This window comes from Syngnathus leptorhynchus, chromosome 20 (genome assembly GCF_054491065.1).
Source record: "Syngnathus leptorhynchus isolate UIUO chromosome 20, UIUO_Slep, whole genome shotgun sequence".
Lineage (NCBI taxonomy): Eukaryota > Metazoa > Chordata > Actinopteri > Syngnathiformes > Syngnathidae > Syngnathus > Syngnathus leptorhynchus.
In genome coordinates, this window is record NC_141214.1 from 1,092,467 (window position 1) to 1,107,547 (window position 15,081).

Below are 15,081 nucleotides of genomic sequence, written 5' to 3' on the forward strand. Positions count from 1 at the left end.
TTTCTTCCGGGTTATTTGTTTGACGCAGTCCTCCTCGGCTCTTTTCCGCCCGCCCGCCCGTTCAGCATCTACACTGTTGCTCTGTTTGTTCAGTCATCTTTAAATATACACTTAAATTAAATCATCTGTGTTGTCATTGTGGTCTTCCCTCTGAACATTTGCAACAGCAGCGTTTCTCCAAATATTTCCTTCCAGGTTTGTCCACTGGGCGGCAGCATTAATCCTCGAATGACGGAACACAGACTGGGAATAGGAGAATTGGCTGTAATGGAACGGTCACCCGTCTTGTCTGCGGGCACCATGAGTTCGAGTCCCGCATATGCTTGTCGGTGATTCAAATAAAAATAAGATAAAGCGTGGTGTTTGGTTTTTACAAAAATATAATAAAGTACTCAGGTTTCAAATGATCTCTTTTAGAATGACTACAATTGTTAAAACACACATGACTTATTACTTTAAGGTAAAAAAAAAAACTTTTACCTAACTATTTTGCAGTAAGGCTGTAAATAGTGGATTCAAAGTGCCACAATTAAATCCTACATCCATCTTCAACACCGTTTATTCTGTTGAGCGTGTGTGTGTGCGTGTTGCTGGAGCCAGGCAGATTTCACCCTAAACTGGCCACCGAAGGGGAATCAATCCCACGATGCCCTCACACAAGTCACGCGAACCATCAGTGACTTTCATTAAATGCATTCAATATTGCTATAAAAAAAAAAAAAAGAACGTGACATTTGTTTACGCTTCGAAAGAGTGACATCCTGTACCACCACTGTGTGGCCGTCAATGGTAGTGCATCTCTAACACTGCAATAATATACTGTACATAAAATACAATTATACACAATATATATATTTGTAATGGTTTAAGCATGTGCTTCATACTTTGACCACGAGAGGGCGACATAGCGATTCAAAACACTCGCCCTCACCCCCACTTTCTGATTGGCTGGTTGATCCGTGACGTCACACGGACACTCCATTAGGTACACCGCCATTTTCAGGTGTACCTAATAACAGGCCACTTCATTAGGGAAAAATCCTGGTCAAAGCTTAAGTGAAAGTGAAAAGTGCCACACCCGCCCTCACCCCCACTTTCTGATTGGCTGGTTGAGCTGTGACGTCACCCGGACACAGGTGTACCTAATCACTTCATTAGGGAAAAAGTTTAAGTGAAAGTGAAAAGTGCCACACCCGCCCTCACCCCCACTTTCTGATTGGCTGGTTGATCTGTGACGTCACACGGACACTCCATTAGGTACACCGCCATTTTCAGGTGTACCTAATAACAGGCCACTTCATTAGGGAAAAATCATACTCAAAGCTTAAGTGAAAGTGAAAAGTGCCACACCCGCCCTCACCCACACTTTCTGATTGGCTGGTTGATCTGTGACGTCACACGGACACAGGTGTACCTAATCACTTCATTAGGGAAAAAGTTTAAGCGAAAGTGAAAAGTACCACACCCGCCCTCACCCCCACTTTCTGATTGGCTGGTTGAGCTGTGACGTCACACTGACACAGGTGTACTTAATCACTTCATTAGGGAAAATGTTTAAGTGAAAGTGAAAAGTGCCACACCCGCCCTCACCCCCACTTTCTGATTGGCTGGTTGAGCTGTGACGTCACACTGACACAGGTGTACCTAATCACTTCATTAGGGAAAAAGTTTAAGTGAAAGTGAAAAGTGCCACACCCGCCCTCACCCCCACTTTCTGATTGGCTGGTTGATCTGTGACGTCACACGGACACTCCATTAGGTACACCGCCATTTTCAGGTGTACCTAATAACAGGCCACTTCATTAGGGAAAAATCATGGTCAAAGCTTAAGTGAAAAGTGCCACACCCGCCCTCACCCCCACTTTCTGATTGGCTGGTTGATCTGTGACGTCACACGGACACAGGTGTACCTAATCACTTCATTAGGGAAAAAGTTTAAGTGAAAGTGAAAAGTGCCACACCCGCCCTCACCCCCACTTTCTGATTGGCTGGTTGATCTGTGACGTCACACGGACACTCCATTAGGTACACCGCCATTTTCAGGTGTACCTAATAACAGGTCACTTCATTAGGAAAAAAATCATGGTCAAGTGTCACACCCGCCCTCACCCCCACTTTCTGATAGGCTGTTTCATCTGTGACGTCACTCGGACACCCATTAGGTACACCACCATTTTTGGGCATTCCTAACGTCACGTCTATATGTAATAGGTTTTGCAGCAGTGTCGCAACACCTTCCATATCATAAGGCAGTGGAGGGGCTGTGAATTGTCTCAATACTAAAATTGCAAGTTGTCTTCACTTTTCAAAAACTAGTGATGTTTCTAGAAATCTTTTAAAAAATGTGATTACTAGTTTTTTATTTCAAAACTAGTTATCCATAAACTATGACCGATGAATTTGACACCCCTGATATTAAATGCTAAGTGAGCAACATCAGACCATTCTTTGCACACCTCTGCATTACAATGCAAGGTGTTGAAATGTGAAAATATAATTATTGTCCTAGTACACATTAGTTACTTTTAGCTAGGCCTTGAAACACACACAAGATTTTTTTGCACATTTTATTGTTTTTAGAAAAACAGCCTGTTTAATCAAAAAGACCGAAGCCCATGTCGTCATCAGACTCTTCAGACTCCTCCTTCTTCTCTTCTTTCTTCTCTTCTGCCTTAGCTTTGGGGTTAACAGACAAATGAACACATTGATGATGAACCCTGAAAAGTGAAGTCCCCACATTGGTTATTATTAATATTATTTTTTTTTACCTGGGGCATCTCCAGCAGAGGCAACAGCTGCTCCGGCAGCAGGGGCTCCTCCGGCAGGTGCGCCACCTCCAGCACCGACATTGCAGATCAGGCTGGCGATGTCAATGTTGGACAGCGCCTACGGGACGCAAAATGCAGCTAAGTTTTTGGTCCTTGTCATTTAGGTGTGGAAATGGCACTTTTACATTACCTTGGCAAAGAGACAGGGCCAGAAAGGCTCCACGGTCACGCCAGCAGCCTTGATCAGGGCATTCAGCTTGTCCTCCTACATACAAAAAGATTATACATCAGTTATGCATTCATATAAGGCACTTCACATTAGTTAAGTTTTAATTTGTAAAAAATCTCAAAATAGGGATTCAAATTAGCTGGACAGGTTTTGAGTAGGGTTGGATTTTACTGGCAACAAAAGTTAAGGTTTGCATTATTACAACATGACTTATTGTAACATGCAACTGAATGTTTGGCGCGCTATTTTGAAACAATTCCACTCTTTGCATTTTGAACTAAGAGCCATCGGAGTGCATTTTTAATCCGTTTATTATTTACTCTAATAATAGTAAATCTTAAAATTCCCGCGTACATACTGTTGACCGTGATCACTCGTGTCCTGCCAAGAGTTAGCCTAGCATTTGCGATAGCAGCTCGACTAATATCTACTAAAAATGTCAAAAGGCAAATAACTATAAATATCGTTTTCCAGCCTTTCCACTCAAAACGTAACTTGAAGTGTGGTCATTGTGCAGCAACTGGAAGCCTAAAAATCAACCCGATTGGTGGCGAGGCTAAAAGGTGGTACGGGAGGGACTTACGGTGACAGTGACTTCATCGTCGTGGAGGATGAGAGCCGAATAAATACAAGCTAGCTCGGATACAGAAGCCATCGTATTAATATGTTTTCACGTTTAGGGTGTCGGATGCCTAACTTAAATGGTGCTAGTCGCCGGATTCCAGGCCTTAGCTTCGGGTGAAGGACCGAGCACCTTAGGCACGTCAACTTCCTGTTAATGGAGAAAGGGACGGTTGAGGGCGTCAATTTGTTTTATATAGTCTGCGTCGCGGGGAGATGACGTCATGACGCAAGGCCAGTGACGACTGACGTCGTCCACACGGGCTTCCGGTGGTTTTTGTTTTTCCGTCGTTCTTTAAACAAATTCAGACGTGCCAAAAATACTTCAGTTAAAAGTACAGTTATATCTTACTACATATAGGCAACAAAAGGTTAAAGCCAGTTTCTGGTTTAGAATTGTTTAAAAAAAAAAAATTACATCTTTGTTTTGATGTGTGTATACAATGTGCAATACAATATACATGTATTTTATTATATTTGACCATTTCCATACATTATTACACTAGCACGAATAAAAAACATCCAAATCAGTTTACATATTCAGTCAGTTTATTTAATCTCAAATAATAATACCAATTAAACCATAAAAAAAAAAAAATCTGCAACTACAGAGAAACCCTGAAATTTGAGAGAATGTTTCTGAAAGTCGCACATTAGCACAATGGAAAGGAATCTAAATGTGACAAATGTGTGATAATACTTTGTCCGTCCATTTCAGTGCCCATTTAAAAACATCCAACAGAGCGACTCTGCTACACGCAAATAAGCTGCATAAACGTTCCAAAAAATTCCTCTCACATTTGGCACTAACACGTTCCATATGTTAAATACTTGTGCAAAATGGAATTAAGTGGTCGCCTGATAGGAATAGGACAAAGCAAACAAAAGATTTATCGAAAATGTCTGCTGGATGCAACAGAGATGAGTCATCTAAAAAAAATTACAAAATTGTCCTCTTAAATCCTCCCAAGAATGATTCGCTCAATATTTGAGGGGAATCCAGTTAAAACCACGTTTACAATCACATAAGGATATTAATGTTACTTCACTTGAATGCCTCATTTTTTTTTTAGTCCTTATGAGATTTCCTTTTGGGATTGTCGTCGTAGGAAATTCCATATTCGTTGACTCTCGTCTTGTCCACTGGGTAGAGCCTGCGGAAGGGTGAGAGCTTTCGCTGAAATGTTGCGCTTGCGTGTGTGCGTGCGTGCGCGAGTAAATGTGTGCTTACCATCGCTGGTAAAGGTAAATGAGAAAGACCGCGTCGTCTCGAAAACAGGCCAGTCGGTGGGATGTCGGCATGGTGATAATGAAGGCAAACACGTCGTCGATGAAGGTGTTGAATGCCTGCCGATATCATTTGATTAAAACAAAAAAAGAAATGACACACTTGCATACATCCTTGTAAAACAGCACTGTCAATTTTAGAATGCCTGCACACTTAAAATCAAATGCGTCAAAGCTAGAATGTTTCAAATGCCAATACTATGGACTTTGGAATTGATTCTGTTGAATTGACTTTACTTTCATAAGTGACTAATCTTTGTACTATTATCTCTTTTACTTATATGTCTCCTACAAAAAAAGAAATCAGACGTTTCAACCATTTTTTCATCTTTATAATAATAATACATTTTATTTGTATGGCGCCTTTCACGGCACTCAAGGTCGCCGAACACACATAAAATCGACACAATTAAAAGAAAAGATGTCTAAAAGCAAAGAGACCTCTTGAGCAGAGCAATAAAATTAGACAAATGCCTGCCTAAACAGGTGGGTTTTGAGGTGAGATTTAAAAAGTTCGATGGAGTCAATGTTTCTGATGTCCGGGGGGAGGGAATTCCAGAGGCGAGGGGCAGAGCAACTGAAGGCTCTGGCCCCCATAGTTGACAGATGAAATGAGGGGACATTGAGGGTGATACTGGAGGCAGACCTGAGAGACCGGGTAGGACTGTGTACATGAAGGAGGTCTGACAGGTCTGGAGGAGCAAGGTTATGGATGGCCTTGAATGTGTGAAGGAGAATTTTATAATCAATGCGCTGTTTTATGGGGAGCCAGTGAAGTTGGTGTAGAACGGGAGTGATATGATGGTAGACAGTGGTTCCAGTGACAATGCGAGCAGTAGCGTTCTGGACCAGTTGCAATTTATGGAGGAGTTTTTGTGGGAGACCAAAAAGGATGGAGTTGCAGTAATCTAAGCGAGAGGTGACAAGTGAGTGGACTAAGATAGCAGCGCTGGATGGGGTGAGTGATGAGCGGAGGCGATTAATGTTACGGAGGTGAAAATAAGCGGAACGGATAGTGTTGTTTATGTGGGAGCTGAATGATAGGTTGCAATCAATTTTATGTCAAAACATTAAAGTCACCTTGTACATGAAAGCCTTCCAGGGCAGATGGGCCACTGATTTCAACTGTTAAATAAAGTTAAAAAAAAAAAAATGTTTTAAATACATATTCATTGATGACAATTGACTGTTAAATAGCTGCAAGCTCACCTTATAGTTGACAAACAGCTGAGGAAGCATGAAGAGGAAGCCAAAGGCATAGACACCTAAAATAAATGACAACAAAAACGATTGAGTTCTGAAGTTGAGCAATAAAAGCAGTTGGCGGTCCAAACCTACCATTAACCAGACTGTTAATGAGCCACGAGTACCAACTACGACGGACACAAACAAGACACGCCATTAGTGAGCACTTCAGCCAACGCTTATGAACTTACCAACCTTTTATATCGCAGGAATATTAGGGCGTAAAGCGCTCCTCCCAAGCACAGCGGGTAGAGAAGGTACGAGAGGTACTTCATGGCCTTACGGGGGGAATCATCACATTCATTAGATTGCAAAACACAAGAGCAAAAATACTTGCGGGGTTACCTGAGTGTCGTATTCTTCTGTTCTTCTCTCTGACTCGTCTAACTTGCCAAACTGCAGAGGAAAAAAATAAAATACTTTGTGTGCAGCCCAGTAGCGTTGCTTGGGGAACACGGCTGTAGTCAATGTTTGTTTGTGGCCCTGAACCTACCAGGAACGTGGGTTTCCCTCCTTTCCAGAGTACCTGAATCTTCAAGGCCTTCTTCACTTTCCACACCTACAACAAACCTCCTCTTAGTCCGAGTTGTACAAGTTAGACGAGCAATGAAATCATCTGGATGCTATTCGTTTTTAAGGGGATGGTAGTTTTCGCTTCATGTACAATTGAAACTCCTAATATAGGAAATGACTTGAAGTTTTGCGCAATTACAACCAAATGGGCCAGCTCACCTCAATAACTGAGCCGATGCCGGCGGGGATGAGGACCAGCAGACTGGTTTGCTCGTCAAACAGGTAAAGGAAGATGATGATGGTGCTGAAGCATCGCCACAGCACTGGCAAAGGAATTTAGTATTATTTTTAGGTATTTTTTTAGAGGCGTGTACGTGTGCCTGTGTGTGGGGGGAGGGGCATTTTGAATATACAATAGTTGTCCTACCAGCTTTGCTTGACATCCCCACCATGCTTTTCTTCTCTTTCCAGAAGCTGATGTCATTCTTGAAGGCCAAGAAGTCAAAAAGCAACTGGCGACAATGGGGAGGAGGACATCTTTTTGACTCTTCTATCCATTTGATTGACCTTAATCCAAAACAAGCACGAGACTCACGTGGAAGGCGGCTACTAAGAAGGTCAAAGCCAGGAAGTACAGGTTGGTGTCGGTGAAGATTCCTTTAATCTCATCTGCATCTTTCTCTGTAAAGCCTGCAAAGGGCAAAAGGCAACGTGAAACGGTGGCACGGGACCAAAGTGATTCTGAGGCTCGTACCAAACTGTTGCAGGGAGTAGACCGCATCCTGCATGTGGATCCAGAACCGGAGTCTTCCCAAGGAGATGGCGTCATAGGAGATGGTAAGAGGAAGTACCCGGCTGGTACTGTTTATCTCCTATTAACACAACATGAGGTGGCAAAATTTCATGCTGCTTTACTTGTCATTGCATATGAAATAATTTTTGTGTGTAACTTTTTTACCAGGAGATCCTTGACGCGGTTGCTGAGCTCATCAACAAAGAGCAGAGGTAGGTAAACCAGCTTCTTGCCATTTTGAAACCTGAAAATAACAACATCTCAATAGATATGGATAGGATAGATACACCTGTAAAGATAAAAAGGTTTGCGGAGCCTCACGCTCGGAGGTAGCGGCGCACGTCACTCGGAACGTGTTCCTTGTCGAAAACAAAATGGTCGCCCACGATGTTTAGCGTCAGGCGAGAGCGCCAGTGCGAGACAGGCTGGTCGGACACGCCTCTTTTTGCTTCTTCTTCTTTGCGTTGTTTGGTCTGGCGGGCTTCTCCCGTCATATCCTGCGAGATGGCAAAGCAAATAAGCAGCTTTGTCCATCCAGAACCGTCGTTAAGCACGCTCAAGGGCACCTCACCTCAATTTGGTCCTCTCGGGATATGAGGGAGATTTCGGGTGGCTTGGGCACCATGTAGGCGGTGAGATGGGCCACCAGGTGCACCTCCTGCGGGTCCTGCCAGGGGGTGACTCCAGCCTGGTGGACAAACACCAGCGCATACAGAGTGCCGTTGTTGCGCGTCTTCTTGGGTAACGAGACGTTCACAGTCCTGTGGAAGAGACCGACACTTATAATGTGGGTTCTCTGTGAAAGCAAAAGTTGCTAAAGCATGGGCTGTTATATAATGATGTCAGCCGGACCTCTCAAACTTTTCGTTGATATTAAAACTCTCCTCTTTGTGAATGAGGGTGTGCCCTCCTTCTGCGTTGGGCCGGAGGGCTGTGTAGATGCTCATCTGGAAGATGCACACAAATGGCATTAAATCACAAAATCAGGTCTTCTTATGGCATCATGCTTTCCTGACCTGGAGCTCAGGGTTTCCTGCAAGGAAAGGTGTGATGCAGCCGGCGCCGCCGGGGGGCTCGCATGGGGTGGTGTACACAATGCCGTACATCACCCAGCAGGTGTGCGCAACGTACACCACGAACACACCCACCACCAGGGTGGTGAATGACGATTTCAGAAACATAGTGGCGGGGCGGTTCAGCGTCTCCTCGGCTAGCTGCAGGGCTGGCCCATCCCAATCTGGATGCCAATAAGCAGCAACTACAACAACAAGGACATTTGGCGAACGTGCTCATCTGGTTTTATCATTGTTGGTGCAGCATTAATCGGATCATCTTTATGTGTGGCAGAATTGAACCGAGGGTTAAGGGACTGAGAAAACATACACCTTTTCAGATTTGACAAATTTGTAGTGGCAGAAACTTTGATTGCTACAGTCTTTGTAAATTTCTGTTTCATTTTGGCAAGTTGAAGCACCACTGCCAAGCTTTGATGTGTGTCTTTGAGTCAGGCTTGTAAGTTTGTACTCGTGCCTATCTAAATAAATACGAAGTACATATACCTGAACATTAATTAATATTTCTACTTTGTTGTTTTACTTGTGCCACCACCTCTGGCGGCTGGGAGAGATGAAATGCATCTCATTTTTAAATGGAGCTCAGGGTTTCCTGCAAGGAAAGGTGTGATGCAGCCGGCGCCGCCGGGGGGCTCGCATGGGGTGGTGTACACAATGCCGTACATCACCCAGCAGGTGTGCGCAACGTACACCACGAACACACCCACCACCAGGGTGGTGAATGACGATTTCAGAAACATAGTGGCGGGGCGGTTCAGCGTCTCCTCGGCTAGCTGCAGGGCTGGCCCATCCCAATCTGGATGCCAATAAGCAGCAACTACAACAACAAGGACATTTGGCGAACGTGCTCATCTGGTTTTATCATTGTTGGTGCAGCATTAATCGGATCATCTTTATGTGTGGCAGAATTGAACCGAGGGTTAAGTGACTGAGAAAACATACACCTTTTCAGATTTGACAAATTTGTAGTGGCAGAAACTTTGATTGCTACAGTCTTTGTAAATTTCTGTTTCATTTTGGCAAGTTGAAGCACCACTGCCAAGCTTTGATGTGTGTCTTTGAGTCAGGCTTGTAAGTTTGTACTCGTGCCTATCTAAATAAATACGAAGTACATATACCTGAACATTAATTAATATTTCTACTTTGTTGTTTTACTTGTGCCACCACCTCTGGTGGCTGGGAGAGATGAAATGCATCTCATTTTTAAAACAAGTACAAGGTAGTATAATATTTGTAAGTGTTTCAAATTCCTTCGTCCAACTGGGCTATTATTTGCCCTCATGCTGGTTCTACACGTAAATATTGATAAGGCATACATGGTTTTGATTCAAACTAACCGGTGTAGAAAGTGTCAGGCTGCCAGTAACCGAGTGACGGGACTCTTGCGACTCTCTCGCTGCAGTCGTTCGCGGCTGTCTCATTCAACGCGACGAGATCATCCTCTCGGCCACTGGTCCAAATATTATGTACGCGAGACCCCTTTCAGCCGCATCGCAATTCAGGGAACAACAAAAAAAAAAAAAATCACATTTGCTGTCGCTTAATGTGAGGTGGATTTACAATACTTCCGTTACGCACTTCCTGGTTTGGGATTTGGACGGGATTTGGACGGCTTGGTTAACGCGAGAAATAGCGGGAATACAAATTCGCTTATGAACGGTAACCTAGAGGCACTTGCATTTTGTCACTGTTGCCTCAAAATGCGACGGAAGGTAGTCTTTTGGCAATCTCTGCTTTTTTGCAATTTTTATTTTTTCCCGTGTCAACATGCAGTATTTGAATTATGGAAGTACCGCGGTGTACAATTTACGCCAATATGCTGTCCCAAACTGCATGTATTCTCATAATGCATTGATTGTATGTCCTTTAAAATACTTCAGGAGTCGTTGTGTGAAGTGATGGAAAATTGATTGAAAATGTTGCTTTTTTATATTGAATTACACGAAAATGCCGTGACCCGGATTCGAACCGGGGTTGCTGCGGCCACAACGCAGAGTACTAACCACTATACGATCACGGCGTGTGTTCGTTAGTCGGAACAAATGTGTAAACTTACATATGACGTCATCAGCCCTGCAACTTACCCAAAATAAGCTTTTAAAATAGGAGCACTGGTTGGAGGCCAGTTTCAACTTTTTAACCCTACTTAATGCTTTAAAACAGTGACTTTTTTTTGAGGGGGGTGTATTTCACATGCATACTGGTATTTTACATACATACTGTATTTTTTCAAATTCTTTTTTTTTTTATGATACATTTTTTATTACCATGTAGCCTTATGCTGGAGCCCAATTGGACTCCCAGCGGCCCGGGCGCCCACGCCCAGTGCCTGGGCAGGCTCCTGGCTTGACTTTTTGGTCTCCAATCTGTCACGCTTCTCATTTACCCATCTCCATTCAGCCCTTATTCTGCAGTCTTGTTTCCCCATGATTAAACAATGGCGCCACCCTGGCGAGTCCACACTATTCTTTTTAATGCTTCCCGTCTGTCCCTCCACCGCGCTGCTCTCCCGCCCGTCTATCGAAATCTTTAACCTCTCGCCATCCGTCTTGCCTTGTCGCCTTCATTATTTCTCTCCTTCTCTGTGCAGCCTCCTGTTCCCTGTCGCCTTGTGATTGAACGAGCTGAGAAGTTAGTTGAATACCCTTCTGCTGTCCTCCAAGGTAACACACTCACATCGGCACACTTGACCTGGCCCACACACAACTATCTATTCATCGACCAAACATGTTGAAGTGAATTGAGATACTTCATTTAATCTTGAAATGAAGTTCCTCAATTGCCACTGGTATCACAAGATGGTTACATTTTCAACTAATCACTAATCATCTTGTGGCACGTTGGTGATGTTTAGACAAAGATAGTGCTTTTCTGCCATCATGTGGCATCTTTTATTTAGAGAAAGGTATTGCTTTGCTGCCCTCTTGTGGCATACTCAGGCAACAATTAGTCTTTTAAGGTGGGTGTCAATGAACAGCTGATGACGTCATATGTAAGTTCACACATTTTTTCTCACAGTCAGACATATGCCGTGATCGTATAGTGGTTAGTACTCTGCGTTGTGGCCGCAGCAACCCCGGTTCGAATCCGGGTCATGGCATTTTCGTGCAATTCAATATAATTTGTGCTGTTTGCAGCAGGGCTCGGTCACTGTCTTCTGTAAATCAATTCTTAATGCAATAATCAAATCACACTTTATTTGTACATTTGGTGTTAGAAGTGGGGTCAAAAACTCAAGTTCTTGCCATGTCCGTTCTCAACAGTAATTAATCATGCACAATGTTTGTGTCTTGAAGTTTCCCACCTCAGGCTCCATCCTGAAGGACCAGTACCGGTGTGGTGGACATGAAAGGAATTCTGGGAAGTCATCTCACACTATGGATGGAAGGGGGGTAAGTGGAATGGCATGCGAAGCGCATCCCCATCGCCAGAGTGAAAGGAAGCTTTCATCCCTTATCCTCCATCAGCTGCCCGTCTTTTTGTCCGCGTGCCCTCCAGTTTCTTCCTGCCCTCGCCCGCTCATAGTTTTCCTCTTTGATTTTTTTGAATGTATATTTCTTGCTCTCATTTGCATTCCCCTTTTCCTTTTCATTTGGTCCCTCCCCCACTCACCTTATTTTGTCCATCCACTCAGCTTTTCCCCTCCTCCCTTCCGCTCGACTCATCCTTCTCTTTTCCCTTCACTGCATGAACATGAAATGATCAAAGTGCCCATTCTGGCCATGACAGTTCCATTTTACCAGGGCACAGCAAGTCCACTCGACACATGCTCACACGTGCAAAGGAGCGAGGCAAGTCGCAATCTGCTTGTAATCTCTTTGAAAAGAAGAGCGGAAATCCAATGTGAACCGGCATCAAACGTTCACGCTTTAAGATGCTCGCAGGGGATCCATTTAGCACAAAAATACATGTATGAAGTATATTCATAAGTCACAGCGGTGATCGCTGAAAACGTACGCGGTGACCTTCCGACAGACACCAACATGTGGGAATTAGTATGCATGCCCACTCAGTAGTACTGCACCACTTTGAAACTCAGCATGTGTGCTTTCTTCACAAGATGTGAGTTGTGCGCCCACCCCACCCCCACCTCCTTCACCTCCTCCCTATTCTGTTCTTTCTTTCAGGTGTTTGCACTATCTTTCACCCCCATCCATCCATCCATCCATCTGTCCATCTGTTCATCCATCCGTGCTCTCTTCATCAAGCTTCACACGAGTGACAAAAGGCTCTTTGACGCAGAGAAAATGACCCGCATCAGATTGGGAAGAGAAGGAAAAATTGAACACATTCAAACGCTGTAGTTCATACTCTATCCTTATTTGCACTCGTGTCCCTCTGCCTTTTTTATTAGACTTCAGACTTATCTTAACCAGACAATTTCAGCAACCCTCACAGATTTGTAAGAGCTGCTCTTCTACTATTTTGCCAGGGAGGGGCGCTGTGGCGCCGTAAAGCAAAAGTATTGACACACCTGCAGTGAGCACTTCCTTGACACAGGTGGATTACAAAGTGGGACGGACACAAGAGTCCTAAAAGGTGACAACGCAGTTTGGAAAAGTGTCACTCTGGAAAAGTGTCACTTTTGCTTTTTACTGGCTTAGGATATGAGATGTGTGTGTGATGGCGCTCTCTTTTGTGCATTCTGTTCAGACAATATATAGTTGCAAATATTTGCTCTCCTTAATGAGCCAGATGGCCAGGCGTTCATTTAGGGGAGATAGATCAATAGTCACTGCTTGGTGGCCCAAATGCGTGTCATCCGTCCACGGCAAACAGGCAGGCCTTTGCTTTGCAGCTGACAAGAGTGTGATTGATGCGGCCTTAGCTCGCGAGCCCGCTTGACGGTGACAGAGTGACTGACAAGCCGGCTTGACAAAGTGACAAAGGCGGCCATGCAGCGTTCATCATTGCCCCGAGCGGGCTTTTGGAGAAGCTTTACTACCCGCCCTGAAATACACACTAGAGTTGTTGTTGTCTTTCTTTTGTTCGCTTTTGACCCATTATGGGACTCACGAGATATTTGCAAAATAAGTTAACGCTGGCAACTCTGCAGAAACTTCCTGTATTCAAACTGTGTTGTCATTTTCAGTCAACAGCAAGTGACAAGATGGCCGCCCCCTGAGATAGATAAAAATTGATGGATTTTGCAGGAACAGTTTTGACTCAACTTCCCTTTTAAGGTAACAAAACAAGCGGTTCAGAAAATGAATGAATGAATGAATAGTTACTTTGCGACTCGGAACAACTTAAAGCGTTCAATAAAGAATACATTTATTCCTGGATTTAGATGCCAACATGCGATAAAGTTGAGCTTGGCCGCATAGGCATACTAGCACACATACACAGTCTGTGAGCGTGCAGTGATGTGTTGCACATTCAAGCGAGAAGTGTGTTATTGTCACCTCGGGCCCCAACAGCATTAACGCGACCCCCCCCCCCCACCCCCCCACTGACATTCGCACACACTAAGAGGTGGTAGCAGGCTCCATTGCCCTCCATTGCAGGTGTGTGTTGCCTGATAAACTTTATCAGCTCAGTGCTTGCTGCTCTTGGTGAAGAAAAGGCAAAAGTGTGTGTGCAGGTGAGTGTGAAGCTTATTCACTTCTGCCTTTTATGCCTGGACTGTTTAGGATGTGCGAGAGTGTACTTAATGTAACCATTTCGTGTTTTCTCTTTTTCCACCTTGGGTGCACATTTTGTTTCCATGACAACTCATCCAGATACAAAAAAAACAAAAGCAAAGTCTTTGTATTCAATCTTTCACAGAGATGCACAAGAAAAAAAAAAAAAAAAGATGTGACAGGACACCACAGCATGGATCTCCTGAAAAGGATGTCGGCCTCCCACCTGCTTGAAGGTAGGTGTCCGAGTGTCTCTGATTGCACCGTGTGAGGGCATCCGCCTTTAGTTGCCGAGTGGAACGGCAAAGATAGACTGAGCCATATTAAAATGGACCCAAATGTACAGTAAAGGATCCGGTGGGTCATAATCAGGACAATGTAAGCACACTCTTGTAAGTAGCTGTTAAATGATGAGGATCATATGTGCTATGTGCTTTCCAGCTCTTCCAAGATGTTGATATCCACTGGATGGCACTGTTGACAAAAGCACAAACTCAGGAGCAAGCTCCTTCCTCCCTTTCTGCTGCCTCCATGCTTACATTAGCCATCTAATGCCACAACGTTGCAATGCGCTCTTATTAGAAAAGCAGACACGCAATCCATACAGACTGAGCCTAAGCGGCGAGTGGAAAGTCGACGTGAGGCAGGGCCGGACTTGATGCAACAAATTCAACTCATCGTATAATATGCCCGGCATCTGCCCACGAGTCCAATATACCGTATGTTCCTCTTGTAAAGTCACTCCATCATTTTAGCACTTGAGTACTTGACAGGAGAGGGTGATGGCACTTTTGTTTGACGGAGGCGGCCATCAGACCGAAACCAGATGCTTATCAAACATTGTGCACAAACTGATCAGCTCCGGGGCAGACAAGCGGTTTGCTCGTCTGCTTCACAATTCTGAAATTATGGAGATATTATAGTTGTA

General features: G+C 44.2%; 3 protein-coding genes and 2 non-coding genes across 6 annotated transcripts in view; 2 read left to right on the top strand and 3 right to left on the bottom strand.

Annotated features, from left to right (window-relative positions):
- Nucleotides 1–2,415: 2,415 nt before the first annotated feature.
- Nucleotides 2,416–3,804, bottom strand: rplp1 (ribosomal protein lateral stalk subunit P1). Its single transcript, XM_085900214.1, has 4 exons — nucleotides 3,581–3,804; nucleotides 2,959–3,033; nucleotides 2,769–2,886; nucleotides 2,416–2,676 (listed from the first exon to the last, which is right to left on the bottom strand). Exons 1-4 carry the CDS (start codon nucleotides 3,650–3,652, stop codon nucleotides 2,594–2,596), a joined length of 348 nt encoding a protein of 115 aa, XP_085756340.1. The 5' UTR covers nucleotides 3,653–3,804; the 3' UTR covers nucleotides 2,416–2,593.
- trps1 (trichorhinophalangeal syndrome I) overlaps nucleotides 2,916–15,081 on the top strand; it is a 95,308-nt gene continuing 83,142 nt past the window's right edge. Inside the window, exons 1-9 of one of the 2 annotated variants that reach the window (XM_085900204.1) lie at nucleotides 2,916–7,280; nucleotides 7,353–7,500; nucleotides 7,625–7,668; nucleotides 11,120–11,192; nucleotides 11,826–11,921; nucleotides 12,657–13,068; nucleotides 13,622–13,712; nucleotides 14,003–14,113; nucleotides 14,299–14,389. The gene's annotated coding sequence lies outside the window, so the exon portion shown is untranslated. The remainder of the gene's footprint in view (nucleotides 7,281–7,352; nucleotides 7,501–7,624; nucleotides 7,669–11,119; nucleotides 11,193–11,825; nucleotides 11,922–12,656; nucleotides 13,069–13,621; nucleotides 13,713–14,002; nucleotides 14,114–14,298; nucleotides 14,390–15,081) is intronic. The other variant, XM_085900206.1, reaches the window with a different exon arrangement.
- On the bottom strand, nucleotides 4,205–10,140 carry clptm1l (CLPTM1 like). The gene is made up of 18 exons (XM_085900213.1): nucleotides 9,867–10,140; nucleotides 8,473–9,346; nucleotides 8,309–8,403; nucleotides 8,028–8,217; nucleotides 7,778–7,953; nucleotides 7,622–7,700; nucleotides 7,418–7,535; nucleotides 7,259–7,353; nucleotides 7,091–7,175; nucleotides 6,883–6,986; nucleotides 6,644–6,709; nucleotides 6,496–6,546; nucleotides 6,346–6,428; nucleotides 6,244–6,278; nucleotides 6,115–6,170; nucleotides 5,986–6,030; nucleotides 4,850–4,965; nucleotides 4,205–4,772 (listed from the first exon to the last, which is right to left on the bottom strand). Exons 2-18 carry the CDS (start codon nucleotides 8,635–8,637, stop codon nucleotides 4,688–4,690), a joined length of 1,644 nt encoding a protein of 547 aa, XP_085756339.1. The 5' UTR covers nucleotides 8,638–9,346; nucleotides 9,867–10,140; the 3' UTR covers nucleotides 4,205–4,687.
- trnah-gug (transfer RNA histidin (anticodon GUG)) lies at nucleotides 10,478–10,549 on the bottom strand. Its single transcript has one exon. It is a non-coding gene; the product is annotated as a tRNA-His (tRNA).
- trnah-gug (transfer RNA histidin (anticodon GUG)) lies at nucleotides 11,558–11,629 on the top strand. The gene has a single exon. It is a non-coding gene; the product is annotated as a tRNA-His (tRNA).